Raw genomic sequence first — 21,400 nt, forward strand, 5'->3', positions numbered from 1 at the left:
GGTGGGATTACAGTCTGCTTTTCAGTTCCCCCCAACAGTTGTTGGATGAGGTTGAAGTCAGCCCAGGACCAAAAAAAAGAAAAAAAAGAAAAGAAAAGAAAAAAAAGATAAAGAATAAAGGTTATGTAGGTAGGGGTGTCCACATACTTTGGCCCATATAGTGTATCTACACATACACACACACACGATAGAAAAGACCAGACGCCGTGTTTTGAACAACGTTGTAGATTAGGTTTTAATTCTGAAGTGATTTGCAAATCAGTTTCTTCACAGATACAGAGCTGTTAAGTTTTAATAGTGTTCCCCTTCACTGTACAAGGCTAGAAAAAGTTCACAGCAACAGCACACAAACATACAAAATAGTTTTACCAAATTCAGTTGTGTTTTTTTTCATATTTTTTCAGCTTTTTCTTTCTTGTTAAATACATCTCTAACCCTGGTATGATGCCCAACCATAGCAAAAAATTGATTTCAAGTCAAATGTATACAATCTTATTTACACAAGGAACATTTGATCAAAGTGCATTGAAGAGAGTCCTGATTGACGGTCATGTCTCTGAGGGATGATGGGTAAATATGTACAGTGTTTACAAATGCTGTAACCATGGTGATCCTTACACAGCTTCTACAATAATAATAATAATAATAATAATAATAATAATAATAACAACAACAATAATAATAATCACTGAGAGAACGACTTGTAAGAATGAGCTCCTGGAGGTACGGGAGGAAAGGAAACATAATTATCACATAAAAATTGACAAAGGAAAACCTATAGTTCTAGATATTACTGCCCAAATCGTGATCGCATATAAATATTCACACATCTGAGCCTGTTGGATCAAGAAATAAAGTTTGGGCCAAATTTTTCCCTGGAATGCCTCATTCCTAAATGACTCTTGACCCTGGAGTCTCCCGCCGTCTTTAAACACGCGTCTTGTCGGATACTGAGAGCTCAGATCTAGTTTCCTGTCCAGCAGAGTTGATCTGTTTTGTGAGAGAAATACTGAATTCTCTTGTCAGTTTTCCAGCCCCGTCTGAATACAGAAATTCCTGGAAGAGGCAATCGAATAGTGAAAATTCACAGCGTTTCTCTCATTTATTGTGACAAGATGGCGTCTGACTCCTTAAAGAGGGCAGGGCAAAATAGACAGGAAGTTTGAGGCCCAAAAATAAAGACCAAAACAAAAAAAAACAAAAAAAGAAAAGAAAGAAAATCCTTAACACTTTGGACGCACTGAGTGAAAACAGTTATGACACATAATTCATTGTAGTATTCACATAAGTAACATTTCCTCTGGTCATCCTCACCACAGATAATGACATAATGCACTTCAGAAGGCATGTGGTCGTAACTGTAAGGGCTGCTGCTACAGACAACCGTCGGCATGGGAACGAGGAGGCGCCATGCAACACTACGGGTTGCCGTAAAAAAAAAAACACAAAAAACCCCAAGACGATCAGGACAAATCATCATCTGTGCTCACTATCGAAATCTGGAGACAGAGAGAGGGAGGGGAGGAGAGGGGAAGAGGTGGCTTCATTAAATGTTTCATTTCATTATTTCTTCTGTTGAGACATGGTTAGCCTAGCTTAGCATTAAGACTGAAAACAGGGGGAAACGGCTAGCCTGGGTCTGTCCGTGAAGTGTAAACACCTCTCTAAAAAAAACATGCTGCATCCCGTTTTTTAATTCATACGAAATAATGTTTTATTTCAGGGAGATATTGTGCTGCAACTACTTCAACCCTTTTGGCTTCTGTCCATCTGAACGTACAGAGACATCTGCTGCAGCTGTGAGGGTGACAGCAGAGGTTTGTCCATCTTGTGGCTCTGAACGGTTTAGGTTAATCTGTTTAATCTGTGCTCTCTGGATGGCCAACAATGCACTACGATTACTGCAGGCCACAAGGTCAGGGTGAGAGTAGAGGTCATTAACGTGCAGTCTGCATCCTCTGTATCAGGGTGAAATTGTTTAAGCTGCACGGCTGCTCAAACTCTTCCCACCAGATTATTCTGTTGTTACCTGGATAATAATAATAGAGCCACATGGTGTCAGTGCTCTAACACTGCTGTGTGCAGCATTTTGTATGTTCCAGTTCACAAACTGAAAAAAGATCATTAATTGATTAAGAGATGAACATGCATTTTGGGATCAGTACATCCAGATTGTGAGGTTGTTTCCTGACCTTCTCTTACCCATGATGCCCCTTGCTCTGTTGCTGTTCTGTTGTTTACTCACCGCAGGGTAGGTGTGTCCCACGTTGGCGCTATGCCGGGTGATGTCGATGTTGAGATCTTCTTCTGTGGTCTTCAGGTAGACAGGGTTGTCAAAGTTCATGCTCTTCTGGTTCTTCAGTTGCCAGTTTCTCCACATCAGGTAGCCGCCCGCTGCCGCCATCGCCAGCAGCACTGAGCAGAGGGACAAATGGACACAAATACAGTCAGATGACTTTCAGTATTGGGGTTAAAGGTTTCCACATGTGTATGTGTATTTCTTAAAATAAACCTGTAAATATCTGCAGGAAATCTTTGATATATAAACAATTGGTCATTTCATCATCACCTCAAACGTCAGGTCAGGTCATTTGTGCATTTTAACTTTGTTCTCTCAAATAACAATTTCGACCCTTAAGTTACTGAATCTTGCCCCAGGGTTCCTTGATCATTCCATCAAATTACCTGAATGAATTCTCACCTGTTTCGAATTTACAAAATCCTCAAAACACTCACTGTGGACCTACAGTTTGATCTTGGAGAGTCGTGGATAGTCTCTCAACCAGCCAAACACAAGGTTTCATCATCTGCTGCTGAATACAAATGTTCACCTGTGTCATCTTGTGATTTTACTTCTACTTCCTGCTAAGACATCAAACGTTTCCTCACAACATAGAACTGGGGCTAATTGTCAATTAAACCTACAAATTACTACTGTCAGTCAACATTTAAGTATACCGAGTGCACAAATTAATAATTAGCATGTTCTAGACAGAAATAATTGAATGTACAGTCATGACCTTTTCATCTGTCAGGCGTCTTATGTGTCTGAGCGCAAGTGTCTGTGTGACTTCTACTCACAGACAGGAAGTATGGCCCAGGCAGCAGCCGACCCTCTGGCTGTGGAGTTCACTTGGATCGATGTGCTCACGTTGGCTTCTGGAAAACAAACAAAATAAATAAATCAACAATTTTAACCAAACAATGACTGTGACCAACAACAATGAACTGATGGCATTTCTAAGTCATCTCCTTGTTCAGTTTGAGAGAAAACATATTTTAACAAGCTGAAAAAAATAAAGGAGTTTAGTCAGAAATGAGTTCTGTTGATTCAGACCTTTTACTGGACTGAGCAGCATGATCAGAAGAACAAGTCTAGCTGATGTTTAAACGTCCTCTTTGTGGAAAAAAACTTAACAGGTTAATCTCTTCTAAGCAGATTTCTATGTGAACTGATATGGTGAAAACAACTCAGATGATCACAATGCATGCGGGCACAATGGGAAACAGATGCCGGCACGCCCTGCTTCTCCACTTGTGCTTGACATTGTCAACACATGGAAAATTACTTGACACTTTTGTAATGCTTTTGTGTTAACGGGTTCCCAGCAGTGAACAGAACCACACTCGACACTTAAACATAAATATGTCTGTCCTCTTTAAGAACAAAGAAAAATATTGGCAAAATCTGCTGTAATGACTTTAAAAATATGTAGCGTTAACAATGTCTCTGCTGCTATTTGCATTGGATAAATGCACAAAAACTAGCAAACATATTTTGCTATGAAAATGATCACTCAAATAGAGAACAAAACACCAGCAATGAGGATGCAAAAGTGCACAATTATCAGCCTGCAAATATTTAGTCAAAGTGTGAATTTGGCAATTTGGCTCTAAACCTTCTAAAAAGGTAAAAGTTTAAAAGTTAAAACTTAGTTGCCGTTTATAAAGAAGAGTTTTATTTTGTTTCCAAGATCAACATTATCCAGACTCAGGGTGTTCAGGGAGAAAGCCGTAGTGTTTTGGTGTCAGCAGCGAGTGAGTGACATGACTGGCAAACAGTTCGGCTGAAAGCAGTGACGGAGACTTCAGGACAAAGAAACCACAAACAGGGTTTAGTTAAACTCCTGTTCTCCCTGCCAGTCAGTCTGCAGCCAAATGGCTCGGTGATGTCATCGACACGCCTCCTCAACTGCTCTCAGCCGCAAAATGAATGAGACACAGTGGTTCACCAGCTCCAACAATGTCAACTATGAATACTAAAACCTGTTAAAAAGGCACAGTGATGCTGTTCTGTTGGTCTGTCCCCCATGGTGGTCCAGGCTGAAATATCTCAACTATAATTAGCCCTTGCCATGACATTTGTTGCACACAGTCAGGTCGTTCTCGGGATGAGGGTAATCGCTGTAGCGTCATCATTAGGTCAAAAGTTTAATTTCTCTAGTGCTTTGGTTTATGGCTAAATATCGGCATAACAAATGGCATTCCCATCAGCCCCATGTGCACATTGTTTTTAGAGCTAAATGTTAGAATGCTAACCCACTAAACATTGGCTTATTAACATGATCACTGTGCGTGTGCTAACATTAACATTTAGCTCAAAGCACAACATTGACATGGCATCACCTTTAGATAAATTTGTTATGACAGACATGTTAGCAAACTGTTGCCCATTTACACACCCACCAGATACAGAGGAACTTCATCATCCTCTTAGAGTTTGTTTCTGTCTGCCTAATGAATCTAACTCCAGTGATGATTCGCCTTTTGCCTCTGATTTTGTCCCACCATCTCTACAAAAATCTGTTTCTTCTAGATGTTCCATTTTCTTCAGCCTTTAGCTTCATTTTGTCTGCTGGTGTTTGGTAGGATACAATGGGTTTACTGAAAACTGCTGCCTGCTGCTGGAAACAAGGCTGGTGAAGGCGCTGAGCCGAATCATACAGTAAGTGTTCTGCGGAACCAAAACTATGAGCTTGAAGATTCTAAAAAGTGTGTGATAAACTACAGTGTGTGTGTGTGTGTGTGTGTGTTCATGGTATGAAGGAACAAGTCACTCATCAGCATCAGTCGTTTCATCCGATTTGCTGACAATAAGAAAAAATAGCACAGAGTAAGAGTTTCTCCAGACTTTCATCCTTCAAGTTTTCACATTTTGATACCTTTTCATATTACACTGTGAAGATACTTCATTTAGAGTTTCCATACAAGGAGAAGAAAACAGACGCATTAATCAAAAAGAAAACCAACCAACCCTGTCAGCCAAACCTTTTTGACCCCCAGGGTCGGGGGGTTTGTGCTCTCCAGAAAGCTGAGATCACAGAATTAGAAAACAGATACAAAAGAATGAGTCTGTAAGACTGATGCTAGCTTCTTTTCAACTCAGTTTCCTACAACACAGCAGTCACACTTTAATATCTCAAACCATAAGTGGAACTTGGAGATTATGAATGGTTTTGGTGGTTTAGTTCTTTTGGGTCACTTCCTAGTTTCTGCCACTAGGTGCTGCTCCTGAGCTGTGCATGCAGGCAAACATCTGCCTGTGCAGAGTTTAATGTTGAACTGTGGTTTACTGTCCAGGTACTCTTTCCTGGGAAGCTAATTCAACACTAGCACAGTAGCAGAACATGTAAATTGAACAAAATCCAGCACAGATGCATCCAGAGAACCCTACAGCATCATATGTGCAGCTTTCAACAACATTATGGCTTGAAGACAAAATCAAGGGGTTCAACAAACTGAATAAAAGTCATGAGTTCTGTAACTGGAAACGAACAGGAACTCATCAGCAAATTTCATCTTCACTCATTCCCCCAAGAGCTTTTTTCAGGATTAAGAGGATTAGGATAAAGTTATTAAAGCTCAAGTTTACCAATTACAAGTTATACCTTGTAATTCTGAAATGTTTACAGGGTTTAACGCAGCCAAATCCATATCCAGCTGAAGTCAAGTCAGAAACCTGAGCTATGACAGACACAAAGCACATATATACTTTATCCCCAAACTAAACCAAATATTGAGCAGCAACTTTAAGACAGAAAATTCAATGAGGAACAGAAAAAGGCAAGAAAAGGTGAGAAACCAAAAAAAAAAAAAAACTCAATAAAATCTATCCCTCTGACCCACTTTTTAAATTACATGTGTCTAATATAGCCACTACATGTCAGAGATAGTTATGCTATTTAATATTTCTTTTTACATAAATTTATTTTCAGGTTCTGCTCTTCAGTTTGTAAGGAGTGTGTCAGTGTTCAGGGAAAGAATTGCAGCGTTGAGACATTAAGGCTGTTTGCATTTAGTCAGATCGATTTGTGTTGTGTTTCTTATTTCAGTTTGGTTGATAAACATGTTCTGGATTTTGGCATTACAGTTCCCATAATTTTTCAATAACACAATCAGAAAGTAAAATGTTGGCATGGAGTCGGTGGCAGCGTCTGAAATCACTCGCTATTTGTGTCACATTGCACTGTACATTTTCCCAATGCCATTTTATTTAAGTGTCTGAATTCAGGGAGTGAAATTTAGCATTTCCCCACAGTGGAACAAAGTATACTTTCTGCCAACAATCCACAAAGTGTTTTATAGATATAATAAACTTGTCAACGATGATGAAATCGCTGTTTACTGCTCACTCGCTGTGAATAAGTGAATGAGGGAGTGGTTTCTGACATGTTGAGAAAATGGTGAGGGCTGCATCTTAATCCCAGTTTCTATTTAGCCTAAAGTTACTTTTCATTTTGGTGAATCTGCACCACGAAGAGTGATGAGGCTGCTGACAGTTCGTGTTTGCACTGTCATCATGGATGTACAGAAAACAAGAGTAGGTGTAGATGTCTGAGAGGTACAGGTGCAATTTTTCAAGCAAACTACATCAAGTGGATTGAAAGAGTTTATAAAACAGCAACCTAACTTCACAGGTACATTAGTCAGATTATTGTTATTTTTTGGATATTTGAAAATCAACAACTGAAATATTTTGTTATAGCTCAAATCCAACTGGTAGAAATTTGTCTTAAATAACAGCAAAGTAAAACTGGACAGAACAAAGCACCGCTGGGAATTACCCCTTCAATACCTCAAGACCATGTGGCACAAATTAAGTATACACTGCCTTAAATCAGTTATCTGAAAAGCACCACGGCCTGAAACACATCTGAATGTGTGTCATAACCCAACAACAAACACAAAAGCGCACCCAGAAGCCCTCATTACAGATACAGCTAGACAAGACAGGCATTTAATCTAAAATCCACACAGCACTGTGCAAAGCAATTAAGTTAACCATTTAATGTTGGCAGCAGATTAAGAAAAAAAAAGCAGATTCAAGTGTACAAGGAAAGAAAAAGTCAATACAAACTGCAACTATGTCTGTAGCCAAAAACACTTCGAAAACAGATGTTTAACAATCAAAATGCAAGGGAGGAGAACAGTCTTTGTTTTTTGATTTTTGAACAAAGCCCAACATGCAAGTCACCATCGCAGAGACAAGCAGCAGAACAGGCGGCGACTGATGGTTTTACCTGGGGGTGGCTGTATTAGAACGTTTCCATCATCCTTTGAGGGACCTTTGGTAGAAGGGTCTGTCACAGAGAGAGCCAAGAGTCATGCTTTGACAGCACAAGCTATTTATTTCATTTATTTTTTTAAACTGCTCACATGTAAATAGGCCTTGTTTGAAAATAGACCAGATCTCAGGAGACTGAACTAATATACGCTCGACAGATGAAAGCAGGATCCACTTTTCTTCAGCGAGTAAAGCTAAGCCATCACCAAGCTAAGAGACAAGACAAACAATCATGGCACCATCTACAATGTACAGCAGCAGCCTTACATCTATAAGTGAAGACAACATATGATTTTCCTGCTTTTATAATGACAGTTCATATACAAGCGAGATGCACACAAACAGTGGTAAAGTGAGGCGACAACATTCACAAGCAATTTCCAGGTTTAAAGCTACAATGCACAGTAAACTGTATTGATCAGCATGTCGTACTCAGCGTCTACAATCAGGACGGACAACAGCAACAGTAAAATCCTTACAGGCAGATCAATGCAGCCTTGATTAGCACACACAGCAGTGTTGTTGTGTTTACTGTATATTCACAGGGCCGTTAGGTCTGCTGTGTAGGAGTTGGAAATGAATGCACATCATGCTTACTGCCAAACAAAACAACATTAAGCACAGACTAAAGCAGTTTCCACAGCCATTGCTTACTGTAAACTATACTAGTGCCGAAACAACTGATTAACTCATTAATCAACAGAAAATGATTACACACAAAAATGGCAAACACAGTACTCCTCTGATTTAACATTACCCACAATGCATCTCAGCCGCCGATAGTTAGGATGGAATTTGGGGTGCGTTATGCTTGTAGCAGCCAAAGTAGCCCCTAGCCTTAAAGAGAGATGAGCAGCAGTCTACAGAGGTCTGGAAAACTTACTTCTTTCTAATTCCTCACACTCAGGCTTTTTTTCCCCCAAACTTTTCAATCACAGACTCAAGTGACATGACTTGAAGCAGTTAACAAGACTTTACTCAGCTCCCTAGTGGGAGCACAGGCTGTACACGGTCTCCCAGGCACAATAGATACAACTAACATTAACAGTAGCAATGTCTCACTCAGAGGTATAAAAACACGACTGACATTTTAATATAAAAAGGTATATAAATGTCTACACATTATTCTAATATACATTTTCTTAGATAAGAGTTCAGAGAGTACCCCTCCACCTCCAGTTCATCCCCAGAGACCCTCCTGTATTACAGAAAGTCCTTTGACTTTTTTGTGTCGCGCATGGGGAAGATGAGCAACGAGAAAATGAAAGGATGTCACTGAGAGGTGACAAGATTTGTGGAAGGAGTTTTTTTTTTGTTACAGCTGATTCTCCTCCATTAGTTATGCAAAATGCATCATTGATAATGGGTCATTCAAAGCAATATCCATGGATTTTAGCTTTATTTGATGTTTTCCTGTGTCATATCACATCAGAAACAGCTGACAGAATAACTAACATTATAGACTACAGTAAACCATGATTATACTAATGTTTTTTATTGAAATATTAGATCTTTTTACTTTACAAAAAACTATTGGAATCAGAAGTAAGATTTCATAAGAGCCAGATTTGATAAGCAGAAATTGAAACGATCCCCAACCCTACTTCTCTGAAGTTCTATTTTCATTCTTCAGATGACCTACTTCTGTCAATTTTTGTGTATATAACACAATGCAACACCATGAATGCCTTTGAGGAGAGAGTATCAAAGTGAGTGCTGTTATGAGAATTTGTGCAATTTATCACATTGAGTCTACAAAGACACACAAAGAAAGGCACACAATTCTGTGAGAAAGATGAGGGAGGCAGCAAGATGCAGGCACAAGGATGACAGGACTTTTGACATGCCTTCGAGTGGAAAGCGCTCTTTGGTGTGAAACACTAAATGTTAGCAGAGCTATTTACATCACAGGGTAACTTTAAAAGCTGCTGAAAGGTAAATCTAAATACATAGAGTAAGGAATTGGGAAGGATTTGGGCTATATTAGCATATTTAATTCAGAATTCAGCATGAATAAAATATTGACAAAGCTTAATTGCAAAGCCACTTAATCTAAAAGTGACTTTTATAGACGGATGACGACGATTGATATCTTAGGAAACAATCTGTGGAACTAAGTAGAGTCCAAACAGTGTCAGAAAATCCCTGAAACCTCTATTTCAGCCTGAGATTGTTCAGTCTGAAGGAAAACACTCCCCAGTCGCCTCTTAAGACTGTTATATGAATCCCTCTGTGGTAGTTTCAGGTTCAGCCCTGAAGTGAGGAGCATTGCTTATTACTTCTCTCACTAACAAGATTAGAGCCGGTCAAAGCTGCAACCACACAATGCTCTACAGTTTCTGTTCAGTCCAGCTGCAACGGCTGTAAAATGGGATAAATATGTTAGCTGGAGGTGTAGTAAAGAGCAACAAGGCCTTTGGCTGCAGCCCAACTAGGAGGAAGGTGGAGGAGCATTCAGCGAGCGACAGGCATCCCTCTTTAACCCCTCCCACACTATTCTCACTGTTAAATAGTACCAGAAACACAGACAGGCGTGTAAACAGTTATAGAAACAGACATGCACATAAAGACACTCACAAAACAACCTGAGCATGCAAGAAAACTCGCACTCTCCCAAACTCACATGTGTATATATGTATACATATATATATATATGTATATACAAGCCATATATATATATATATATATATATATATATACACACACACACACACACACACACACACACACACACAAACACGCCTCATGCGTTTGGGTAAAATTAAGTTTGCATTGAATCACATGCTAAGAAAAACACCATGCATGACACCGAGCACTCAAGCTGCATAAAAAACACATCTTGGAAGTCTGGGTGTTACATTCAGTCATCACAGCGGCTGTAAAGAGCCTGGAGGCAGCTCCAGATTCCCAAACAGCCCCCGAGGAGGTGAGTCAGGCTGCACGGACGTTCATTATATGAAGACCATTACATTTCTGTGGAGCAGGCAGGCTGTAAAACCTGCTGCAGAGCTGGCAGACTGACACAGAGTTCATCTCATCCTGTTGTATGACATCTTCTCCTTGTGGTGAAATCAACACAGGTACAGCCTAAAGGTGTCAGCCTTCTCCCTCACCTTTCCAATATCAAAGTGCGACTGGCCAGTTATGCAAATGAACACAGGAGAAACAAAGCAGGGTTTGAGCTCTCTTCTTTCAGTTTTCCCACAATTACACCAGTGACTTTTTGTGGGCAACACTGAATGTCTGCAGAAAGACTGTTTAATGGTGCGCACTGTTATTCCCATGTGTGTAGGGTTATTGCATCTATCCCCATTTCTATGACAGCAGCCTTTACACCCCGCCTTTGTGTGTGGCCAATTAAAACAGCTATAAACACTTTTGCCTTCAGATGTGGTTGGACGACATGTCATATAAACTAGTCTTTTCCAAGCATACTGACACTTAACCCTTGGCTGTATATAAACATATTTGGTATATTTTGAAATAAGATATAGAATGAGACAATACTATTTATATCAATATAATTTGATATTGTGTTACATGACCCATTTCTTCCGTAAAGCCGTGCCAGTGTTCATGTCGCTCCTACATCACACTCCAACTAAGAGTGTTAAACGTAACGCTGCTGTAAAGCCATTGCAGCCCAAAATTTATAATAAAATATGATAAAAGTCTGAGGCTGTGCTCCAGTGCAGTGGTTCTGTGAGCTAAATGCTAACATTAGCATGCAAACATGCTCACAATGACAATATTTACATGCTGATGCTAAGCACGCATAACGTTTACTGTATTTACTTTCTTAGGGTAGTGTATGATAGCACGCTAATATATGTTAATTGCAGTTAAAGTACACATGACGCTATTGGACATCAGTTTTGCAAGTAATCAGTCAAAGTAAAGTACTGGACAGGTAAAATAACAGCATCACTAAAGTGATGAAAAAAATAATCCTGAAGGTTACATGAATCTCTGATCTAAATTTAATGGCAATCCAGCCAACAGCTATTGAGACATTTCATTTTAAACTACACATGGACTGACTGGCTGACATTATCATACACAGAGTCATGCCACTAGCATGACTAAAAACTTTGGCTACTACAACTTACAACATGTTTTACATTTACAGCATTTTTGTCTGGTAGAAAAGATTAAAGATTTAGGGTAAAAAGGAAAATAATTGGATTATCTTTTGAAAAACAGTAGCACTAAATTTTGAGGGCAAAAGCAAAGAAAAGCACAGCAGTGCCCTTTCAACAACCCAAAATGGTAGGATCCACAAATATAAATTTAGAAAACATGAAGACATATGGGTGTGAGAAAAATAAATCCTTCATTTGAGTAAATACATGCTGCCCTGCATGAGACCGGTCAGGGTTAATTTACTGAACAGAGATCCAAAGATTCAACCAAAGTCCCAGATATACAACATGAAACAGACAAATATGAAGTAAATATAAATGGAGTAAAACTGCAGATAAAAGTTGAAAAAATAGGAAAGAAAAATTGTCAAGAAATGTTGGAAACAGACTCAGCTCTCACTTGGAAATAGAGGAGAGAAAAGACGACAAGTCCTAAAGAAAACCTCAGAGTTTAACTAGGCAGACTTTCATTCAGGAGCTGACAGTTGTCAGGGAGATGTTCCAGTGCTTTGTGTACACCAGTGTCTCGCGCTACAGTTTGAGCACAATTAGGAAAGTATGTGCAGTGGATTCAGCTGTCAGGTTCCTATCTGACACTGCTTCAGTATGAAAAGGCTAATCTGTGGGAGCGAAGAAAGGTGCTGGACGGCTTGAGACAAAATAACCGCAGAAGAACAGATCAGAGAGAGAAGACAGCGCTTCCCAGCGACCTTTTCACAACAAAGAAAAAGTTATGGAGAGCAGGACTGCAGTTTGATTTTCATTTCTGAAAGCATTCATACTGTCACAGTAAATCTCATGTCCAACTCTGGAAGTAATATGTTCAAACCAGTACTTTGTTACTTTTGCCTTGAATGCTCAAATTCATTCTTGGGTACCAGCTACTAATGGCAGCGACAAATACGGGTGAGAAACAGGGGCACCGCGACTTGCAAGACACAAAAAACAAAAAAAAGACTGTTGTAGGGAGATATTTTGTATTTGACCAAACGCCTGCATGTGCATAGAGCATTTCAAATGAGAGGAGGAAACACCTCAAACTTATCTAAACAGCTCAAATACAGGATCATCTGGATCTGTACGCAGAATTCAGGGTGAGTTAATCTCTGTTGTTTTCACTTTATATTAACAAGTCATCAAAATGTTCATGTCCTGAAATGTTATTTGAAATGTTATTTGAAATGTTTGTCCACTGTGTCAGCTGACATCTGATGTAGCAACGCTCCACACGCATTATTTACAAAGGCTAATGTTAACTTGTTTAGGCTAACATAGCAACAGCTCACAACATTAGCAGGCTGCCACCTTCACTGTTCAGTCTGTCAAAATATAACTGAGTAACATTTTCATACCACCTTGTTAGTCAATTTAACCTCCTGCTTGCACACTGAGTATATGGAGGTAGGTTAGCATACTGTATGGGCATCACCCTTTTTCTCTGTTTTTTACTGTGGTATCAAACTTAGCAACGAGAAAGGTGGAATTTTATTGGTATTGATACAACTATAAAATTTCTGGTATCATGACATCCCTTTACAAGTCAATGGGTGAATGTGACCTTTATGTGTAAAGCACATTGAGAGGTTGTTACGAGAGAAGCACTATATAAAGGCGACCCATTTCCTATTTATGTTCTAGGGCTGGTTTTTATTGTTTGGTCTGGGCCCAAGGGAAAGGGAAATATTAATGCTACTACATACATACATCTAACTTTGTCAACAGTTTGTGAACGACCCTTCCAATTTCAACATGACAGGGACACTTTTCAAAGCTTTTTCCATAAAGATGTGGTCTCAACAGTTTGGTGTTAAAGAACCTGACTGGCCTTCAGAGCCCTGACCTCAACCATCCAGCGCCTCTGGGATGAACTGGAATGCCGACCGAGTCAGGCCAGCCACAGGGAGCTAATCCCTGCTGCCAGGTTTCAAAAACCTTGTGAAAAGCCTTCCCAGATGAATGGAGGCTGTTACAGCTGCAGATTAATACCCATGGTTTTAGAATGATATGTTCAACAGTCACATATTGGTGCCTCATAAATTCCGCTGTCATTGCCCTAACACAATCATATCACACTCAACAAGTCCAGAGAACTCAACACAGCTCAGACCAGGCCTCAAACGACGAGAAGACAAGAACAGATGGAAGAGGAATCAACGTCGGGAATTCAGCTGTCAGGACGAGACAACAAAGACACTTTCAAACACAGGAGGAGGAGACAGAGCTGCAGCTGAGATGTGAAGGAGGACGGTGTTGAGACTTGCCAAAGAGTCGCTGAAAACTGGATCACAACACCAACTGACTCAGCTACTGTTCAGCTGTCAGACTACTAACACAAACAGACAGCTGGGTTTGTGGCTGGCGTGGATACAGTTAGAAGACAAGACTCACACAGGGAACACACACATCAAGGAAACATGCTAGAGTGTCTGAGAAGGAGAGGAAAAAAGGAGGGAGTGACAAAACTCCTATTTTTTCATAAAAGCCAGTTTAACGCAGAGAATTAGACAGAATTCATTCTGTTTCTTACAACTGATTCTGTGTTTTTTAGGGGTTCCCCTGTGAAGGCCTAGCCACCTTTAGCCTTTTCTTTCTAATCAATTCTTTAAGAAGAGCCACATTTGAGACAAGCAGCACAGTAAAGGGAAGATGAAGCAGAGAGGAATGCACAGGTTCACCTTCAAACATGCATTTGTGTGCATAGTAACTGTAGTGTTTACCATGTTTGCTGTCTTAACCACCGCAATGTGATTTATACTCTCCCAACCACAAAATTAAAAGTATTTTCCCATGATGCAACCCACACGAGACCTTAAGACAGTGGCAAATCAGTCAGATGGATTACTGGTTATATTTAGCTCTTAGTTCCTTCAGTTTCTATTTAAAACATTCTTCCTTTTCTTGAAATATTCCAGTTTTGCTTCTATAAACTCCACAAATGAACATGGAGTTGTATATCAAGAGCAACAACTTTTTTTTTTTTTTTTTTTACATGCATTTTTAAAATTTTAAAAATTCTGGATTAAATGACACCTGTAATCATCTTACTCAAAAGTGAGACTGCAATTCTTCAGGAAAGCAATCAAAAATATTTCATCTAATCAATTGTTGACAGATCTAGAAATTGATGAATGTATTTTCCTTCCTCACCATCAGTGACAGGGTTTCCTTGATTCTGTATAATTTGGTTCCTGTATTCGTAAATCTTTTCTTATCATGTGACATCTCTCACAACATATTTGTTTTACGTTCTGCCCCACAGTCTGTGTGTTTGGTGATGCAACTCGTAAAAAATTTGGACTTGGTGTATTGCGAGCAGAATCATCATGAGGTTGTGGACGAGTCTGAATCAATATTTCGATTTTAAATTGATTCATTATGCAGCTCTACAGTGTCCATGCAGGATTTAAAATTATTAAAGCAGACTGAATGACATCTTCACAAGCCCTGCGGCCTGTTTCTCAAAAACAATATGCAAGCCATGCTTGTACGCAGATCACACAAATGATTGTTGCAAGCAAACAGCAGATAAATTTGTGAGTGCTACTGCAGTCATAGTATTGGTTTTGATTACAGAAAGAGGGTCAGAAATTAGAAGAGTGAAGAAATTATTAAATTTTACAGATTATACCTTGTACCATATTGTTTCAGGTTTGGGAGGAACCATGAATGAATGAAATGCCAAAAAATGAATCGACTGCAGCGTAGTGTTGTGACTCACCGGGTCTGCAGCGTAAGCCGTCAGCAGCCAGCTCCTGCCCCTCCGGACACACACACGTGTATTTGGGGGAGTGTTTGTTGATTTGCGGTGCAGGCAGACACATGTAGCTACAGCCTCCATTTTCACCTTTTTCTGTGCACCAGTTAGTTCCTGTCAAAGTCAACAGCTCTCATTAGTTTGCCAGACATATAGAAAATCTGTACATTGAAGCTACATTAAGTAATATTTTTCCTTTTAACACAAAAATTAATCCTTATGAATCATAATGTGAAATTGTTGCTGGTGCTTCACAGAAGATCATAAGTTAGTGCAGGAAAACACTGACATAAGCATGAAGCCTCAACACCCTCTTTCATTTGCCATGTATAGAATATGTGTGTGTTTGTTAACAAAAAGTATTCAAAAATGTTCTACTTTAATATTTGTAAGAATATATTAAGTCTATAATCTGATCTGCGCAGTCTGAAGGAGTTGCAGGACTTGTGATCTGATCTACACTACAACTCAAAGCCCACTTACCATCTTGTTCAAGAAGCTTTCAATCGAATCACATGGTTTTTAATCAACAGATGGAGTTTGTTCAGTTGTTAAGGAACTGTACATGTGTTTGATGTACATGATTAAAAGCTTCCTGAACAACCTAGTGAGCAGACCCTGAGTTGAGATATTTTGTCAAGAAGCACAAAGCTGGTATGTTGCTACATCTTATCGGCTCCTTCCCTCCATTAATCTCTAGTAAATTATGTCAGAAGCTGGTAGACCTGCATCAATTACGGTAGCATGATTACAGCTACAGGGATAATTAGCATTACAACACCCTGTACCTGAATCGTGTGTAATTACAGTAATTTCTGATTAACTTCTTCATTAACCTTCATTAACTCACAGCAGCAGCTACTGTAACAAAAAAGTCCAACATCAGCCCTGAGGTTGCTGTGATGTCACCGAGCCTGCAGGACTCTGATGAATAAGAAGATTTTCCAGCTCAGAGATCCTTAATGTCTCTCCGTTCCACCTCTTTGTGTTCATTTCTCCTCCTCGCACCCCCTCCCATCAGGTTCTTACCAGATAACTGGATCAGCTCATGATAGACTATGATGTCCTGGGGGTCGTTCAGGTTGCTGGCCAGCGTCACCACGTCAGAGCCTGTGAACTTGTTTGCACCGTAAATGGCTTCATTTTCGCCGTCTGTCCAAAACACTCGATCCTGGAGAGAAGATGCAAAAATACAGCTCATGTCTCTATTACTGTAATAGATGAAAGCTTCAACAGATATAATGCTGAGCCTGACTCAATATAAGAAAACGGGAAACGGCACAAACTGCTGCCATGATCAGCCCATTGTTTTCTAGATTACGATATACGAGAGTGCTTTATCACGCTTTATCAAAGGCCACTTGGCAAACAACAGAAAACTGTTAATCTTTGTTTGGCTATAAATGAGCATCTTTGATTGAGCCATCAGAATTTATAACCATAAATCATGAGTATTGTTGTCATGGTTACTTGCAGCAGATTGAAGAACCCTGACACAGTTTTAATAAACACCTTCACCATGGTGCCAATATTGATATAATGTAATTTATCCTGCACAACTTGAAAATTAATTTTTATCTTCATGCAATTAACACTAACAGCAACAATCTATTCTCTAAGTTTCTTCTCTTATCTGAATTAAAGAAAGTGATTTCTACAAACAATACGCCCGTAACCAAAGCTAAATATCCTACATTATAACAACATTAGTGCCATTAGTTGCTCAGGAATCGTTATTGGAATCGATAAAGAATAAAATCAATAATGGCATTGGTAGCAATAATATATTATCAGTTCCCATCTATAGCTTCTACATCACTAATGCAGCCATCTGTGTGCTAAGACCATCTGTGTTCCTGCACTGCACTCTGCAGAGACCACCTGTCAAATGAAACTCACTCCTCTTTGATTTTCTATTGATTTAGGTGATGCTCTAACTTAGTCTGTAAGCTTCAATATCTTTCACTGCTCGTGTTGTCAGGCTAACCCCCGTCTTCACACGTTTATCCGCCAAAAAAACTGAACTCCTTGCACAGAGGATTTTCCCCCTTCAGTAGCTACTAGACTGCAAGCGGTGAGAACAGACAGAAAAAGCTTTCCATACACTGGAGTATTACAGTACACTGTTTAGCAGAGATCATCTCACATTGCCTGCATGTGAATAAATGTGAGAGAATGTGAGAGTGAGATAGCAGTTGTGTGAGTGGGTGTAGGTGAGGGAGACAGCAAGAGAGCCACATGTTCATGGTTCTGTGATTCAACCAGACAGCTTGACATATGAAGAGTGCAGGTTTTAAACAGCAGATATCACTGTTAGTACTTAATATAAAATACTTAAAATTATAGTAATACTTAAAATAGAGTGACAATATTATTGAAATGTACTAAACACATTTCCACCAACATACATATTTTCTTTTGGAATTGACAGTCAGAAAGGTGCACATGTATTACAGAGGACTTCACACTGAACAACATATAGACTTTGACTCCAACTGATTAGAGTGACGTCGCTAGGCACAAACTCAAATTGTTGTGGGTTACTTAACCAACACAAACAATCATAAGGAAAGTTTGTCTTGCCAATTTATGTGACAATCTCTGCAGAAGAGTCAAAGAAGCATTAGAAAAACACTGAACTGCGATAGGATGGTGAAATTTTCAGTTTTTATCCAGTAGTTTTTGCTGCACAAGCATTTGCTGCTTGGACCCCTAATAATCCCAATAAGAATGATGGGCAGCGACTGGACCAGCATACAAACAATTAGACAAAAAAGACTAAACAGCACACTATGAGTTTATCTCCTGATTTTCAGAACCAAGTGAAACCAGTCAGGATGACCAGGAGCTATAATCAGCTCAACCATCATAGCGTGTGTATGACCTTTATTTTCAGTGCATATTAAACAGTATGAAAACAACTGAGCTGCAGTACCTCAAAAACAGTGAGAGCGAAGGGATGAGCCAGGTAGTCTGAGGACTGCAGTACTTTCTTCCTGTTGTCTCCGTTCAGGTCGACACTACAGAGCATGTGGAGCTTAGAGTCGACCCAGTACAACCTGCCTTTGATCAGATCTGGGAGGAAGATGACGTGTATGAAGAAACAGGAGAGGAGAGGGTGAGAAGAGGAGAGAAATGAAAGGATGATGGAAGAAATAACAGAGGAAGAAATATGAATGGAAAGAAAATAGGGCAGGAAAAAAATCCAGGAGGTAAAGAATAATCACACAAGGTAAGAAAGAAAGGAGTGATACAAGGATGAAGATGAACCAGATGAACAACCAATAAAAGTGTATTGGACAGGGGAAATGAGACCAGGGAGAGAATAGGAGGGTGAAAGGATGAAGAAGAAAAGTACAGAAGACAGATGAGGCATGGAGGACAGAGATAAGAGGAGAGAAGAAGAGAGAAAAAATAAAATCAATACAACATTTCATTAACAAGGACAAATCAATGGTTTTCTACAGTGTAAGGGATGCAAGTGCAGGAAGAGAATGGGCTGAACAAAGACGAAGATTTGATTATATGATGTGGTCAAGTGTCAGATTTTTTATTTTTTTAAACTTCACTACTCCTTAACACAAGAATGGATTTTTTGGGGCTTTATTGATCCTCACGGTGAACAATGATTAAGTTCTTAAGCTGCATTTTTCAGTATTTTCAACTTGGGTCACATTTTCATTTGAAGCCTTGTGTATGTGCTTCATTACCAAATGGAGCTTATGAAATGGGCAGATAAAAATGCTACCTAAATAAAAACTCTCCACTTTTTGAGGAAAATTTTGTGTGCTCACTTCCACAAAATGTATTAAAATCATGAAACTGTTTAAATCTCTTAAAAGTGTGGATCTCTGGAGCTGAAGAAATGTACAGGATTTGAACGGCATTAATAAATGAAGTTTAAGCACTAAAACAAGTTGAGGTGCCAGTTGAAAACAGAAACACTGAATAGAAGTTGGACAGCAGACGAAATGTAAGAACTAAAAGGAGTTGAAGTGAAGTCAAATTGGATGAAGGATTTGAAGTGTCAGTTGAGGGTGAAGCAGTGAAAAAAAGCTGAAGTGACAGTTGAAATGCAAGAACTGAACAAACATGTAAGTAGCAGATAAAATGTATATATTGGAAGGAGTTGAACTGTGAGATTAAGGAGAAGTGCTGAAAGGATTGGAAGTGCAGGTAGAATTGTAAGCACTGCAATTGGATCAAGTGGCATTTGAAAAAGAAGCAGTGAACAGAGGAACAATTTTACTTTCACTGCTAAAACAATTTTTCTGCAACTAAAAGTGTCAGTTACAGTCTTCTACGTGCTGAAACATGTTAGTTAAAGGAAGCAAAATACAACTCCACCAGGGAAGGATCGGCAGTGGAGAAAATGTGCAGCAACGTCATGGACAATGATGACTCATAGGCTCTTGTTTGTGTGTGTGTGTGTGTGTGTGTGTGTGTGTGTGTGTGTGTGTGTGTTCATGTTCCTACCGAGAGTGATTCCATTAGGCCACTGAATGTCTGTTGCCACCAGAACCTGTCTGTCCACTCCATTCATACCAGATTTCTCAATCTTGGCAGGTTCCCCCCAGTCAGACCAGTACAGAAACCTACAGGACCAACGTACACACGTATATACACACACATTTGTAAATATGCATTGTCAATAGGCGATACAAGGCTTTCATCTGACATCATCAAAACCCAAGCTTTCCACGCACCCAGACAGTGGATCCACAGCGATGGACGCCGGTTCTTTAAGGCCTCTGCTGAACAGGACCTTCTGTTTGGTTCCGTTGAAGTTGGCTACAGAAATGGTTTTGGTGCTGAGATCAGACCAGTACATGTTCTTATAAATCCAGTCCACGGCGATTCCCACTGGAGTCTGGACGTTGTCTATCACTTTGTTGTGGGTGCCAACGTCCCCTCGTTTGTCCAGCATGGTGCTGTGAGGACGTAAAGAACAGAGACTATGTCACTTAAATGCAAATTGAACTGTCCAACATATTAATCTAAACTTCAAATTTTAAATATCTCCATTGCCGATAATTCATAAAATAGGTGTTTTATAGAAAAAACTTGGGAGACCTTGGCCACACAAGAAATTGGATGTAGGGCCGCTCCTAATATTCAAATACTCTCCAAAGAGTGCCACAAGTAAAACATCCATCAATTTAATTATCACATGACCACATTAGTTCCATTAATTCTTCCTGTTTTAGTTTCCACTGAACTATGTGGGGCAAAGTCTTAACAACAAATCTCGTCTCAAATAGTCCAAAGATCTGAAACATCCAACTTGGTGTTTAACAACATGGACGTCTCTGATAATTTCAGGCAAATAAGGATGCCTCACATCAGCCAAATCCATTGTAAATTTATTGCAACTAATTCTAAACTTAATGGATATAGTGCTCTATTGTTAATACACAGTATTTTAGGTCATTACATGAGGGAAATTTTTCCATCGCTGCAATGGCCTTTTTTATATCATGAACATGGTATAAGCATTATCATGTTATGTTAGCATTAATTTTGAAGGACAGTTACGACTGACCCATGAAGTGAAATATTAAATGAGGAATGATGTTATGGATAGAGACACAGCACTAGTGATGCTACAAAAAAAGTCTTGTGCAAAGTCTTGAGCAAACTTGAATGTAACTATGGAATCGTATTGAACTGTCAACTTTTCCAGTCCTGAACTGTTCTGCTGTGTTCCTGTGCATGCTTCTGTGTGGCTGTATGTTTGGTGTAAAATACCTATATATGGCCTTCTGGCCCAGGTCAGCCCAGAAGATCATCTGCTGGTCAAAGTCTGCATCCAGAGCCACCGTGTTCCTCTGCTGCTCCACAATCTGAGTGTACTCCTTCCTCTCCAGACCCAGACGACGGATGTCACGGCGGTTAGTAAAGATCAGGCAGGGCTCTTTACCTGAAGACACAAAACACTTT

At 39.6% G+C, this 21,400-nt stretch overlaps 1 protein-coding gene across 2 annotated transcripts in view; it reads right to left on the bottom strand.

Annotated features, from left to right (window-relative positions):
• Nucleotides 1-209: 209 nt before the first annotated feature.
• The window catches only part of vldlr (very low density lipoprotein receptor), a 60,565-nt gene continuing 39,374 nt past the window's right edge, over nt 210-21,400 (bottom strand). Inside the window, exons 11-20 of one of the 2 annotated variants that reach the window (XM_056403654.1) lie at nt 21,209-21,380; nt 20,167-20,391; nt 19,937-20,055; nt 18,396-18,535; nt 16,490-16,631; nt 15,425-15,574; nt 7,521-7,580; nt 3,082-3,159; nt 2,246-2,415; nt 210-1,499 (exon numbers count right to left, since the gene is read on the bottom strand). In XM_056403654.1, coding sequence (XP_056259629.1) covers nt 1,464-1,499; nt 2,246-2,415; nt 3,082-3,159; nt 7,521-7,580; nt 15,425-15,574; nt 16,490-16,631; nt 18,396-18,535; nt 19,937-20,055; nt 20,167-20,391; nt 21,209-21,380 — 1,292 coding nt within the window. In that variant the 3' untranslated portion in view covers nt 210-1,463. The remainder of the gene's footprint in view (nt 1,500-2,245; nt 2,416-3,081; nt 3,160-7,520; nt 7,581-15,424; nt 15,575-16,489; nt 16,632-18,395; nt 18,536-19,936; nt 20,056-20,166; nt 20,392-21,208; nt 21,381-21,400) is intronic. The other variant, XM_056403655.1, reaches the window with a different exon arrangement.

The sequence above is a fragment of the Seriola aureovittata genome, chromosome 18, assembly GCF_021018895.1.
Source record: "Seriola aureovittata isolate HTS-2021-v1 ecotype China chromosome 18, ASM2101889v1, whole genome shotgun sequence".
NCBI lineage: Eukaryota > Metazoa > Chordata > Actinopteri > Carangiformes > Carangidae > Seriola > Seriola aureovittata.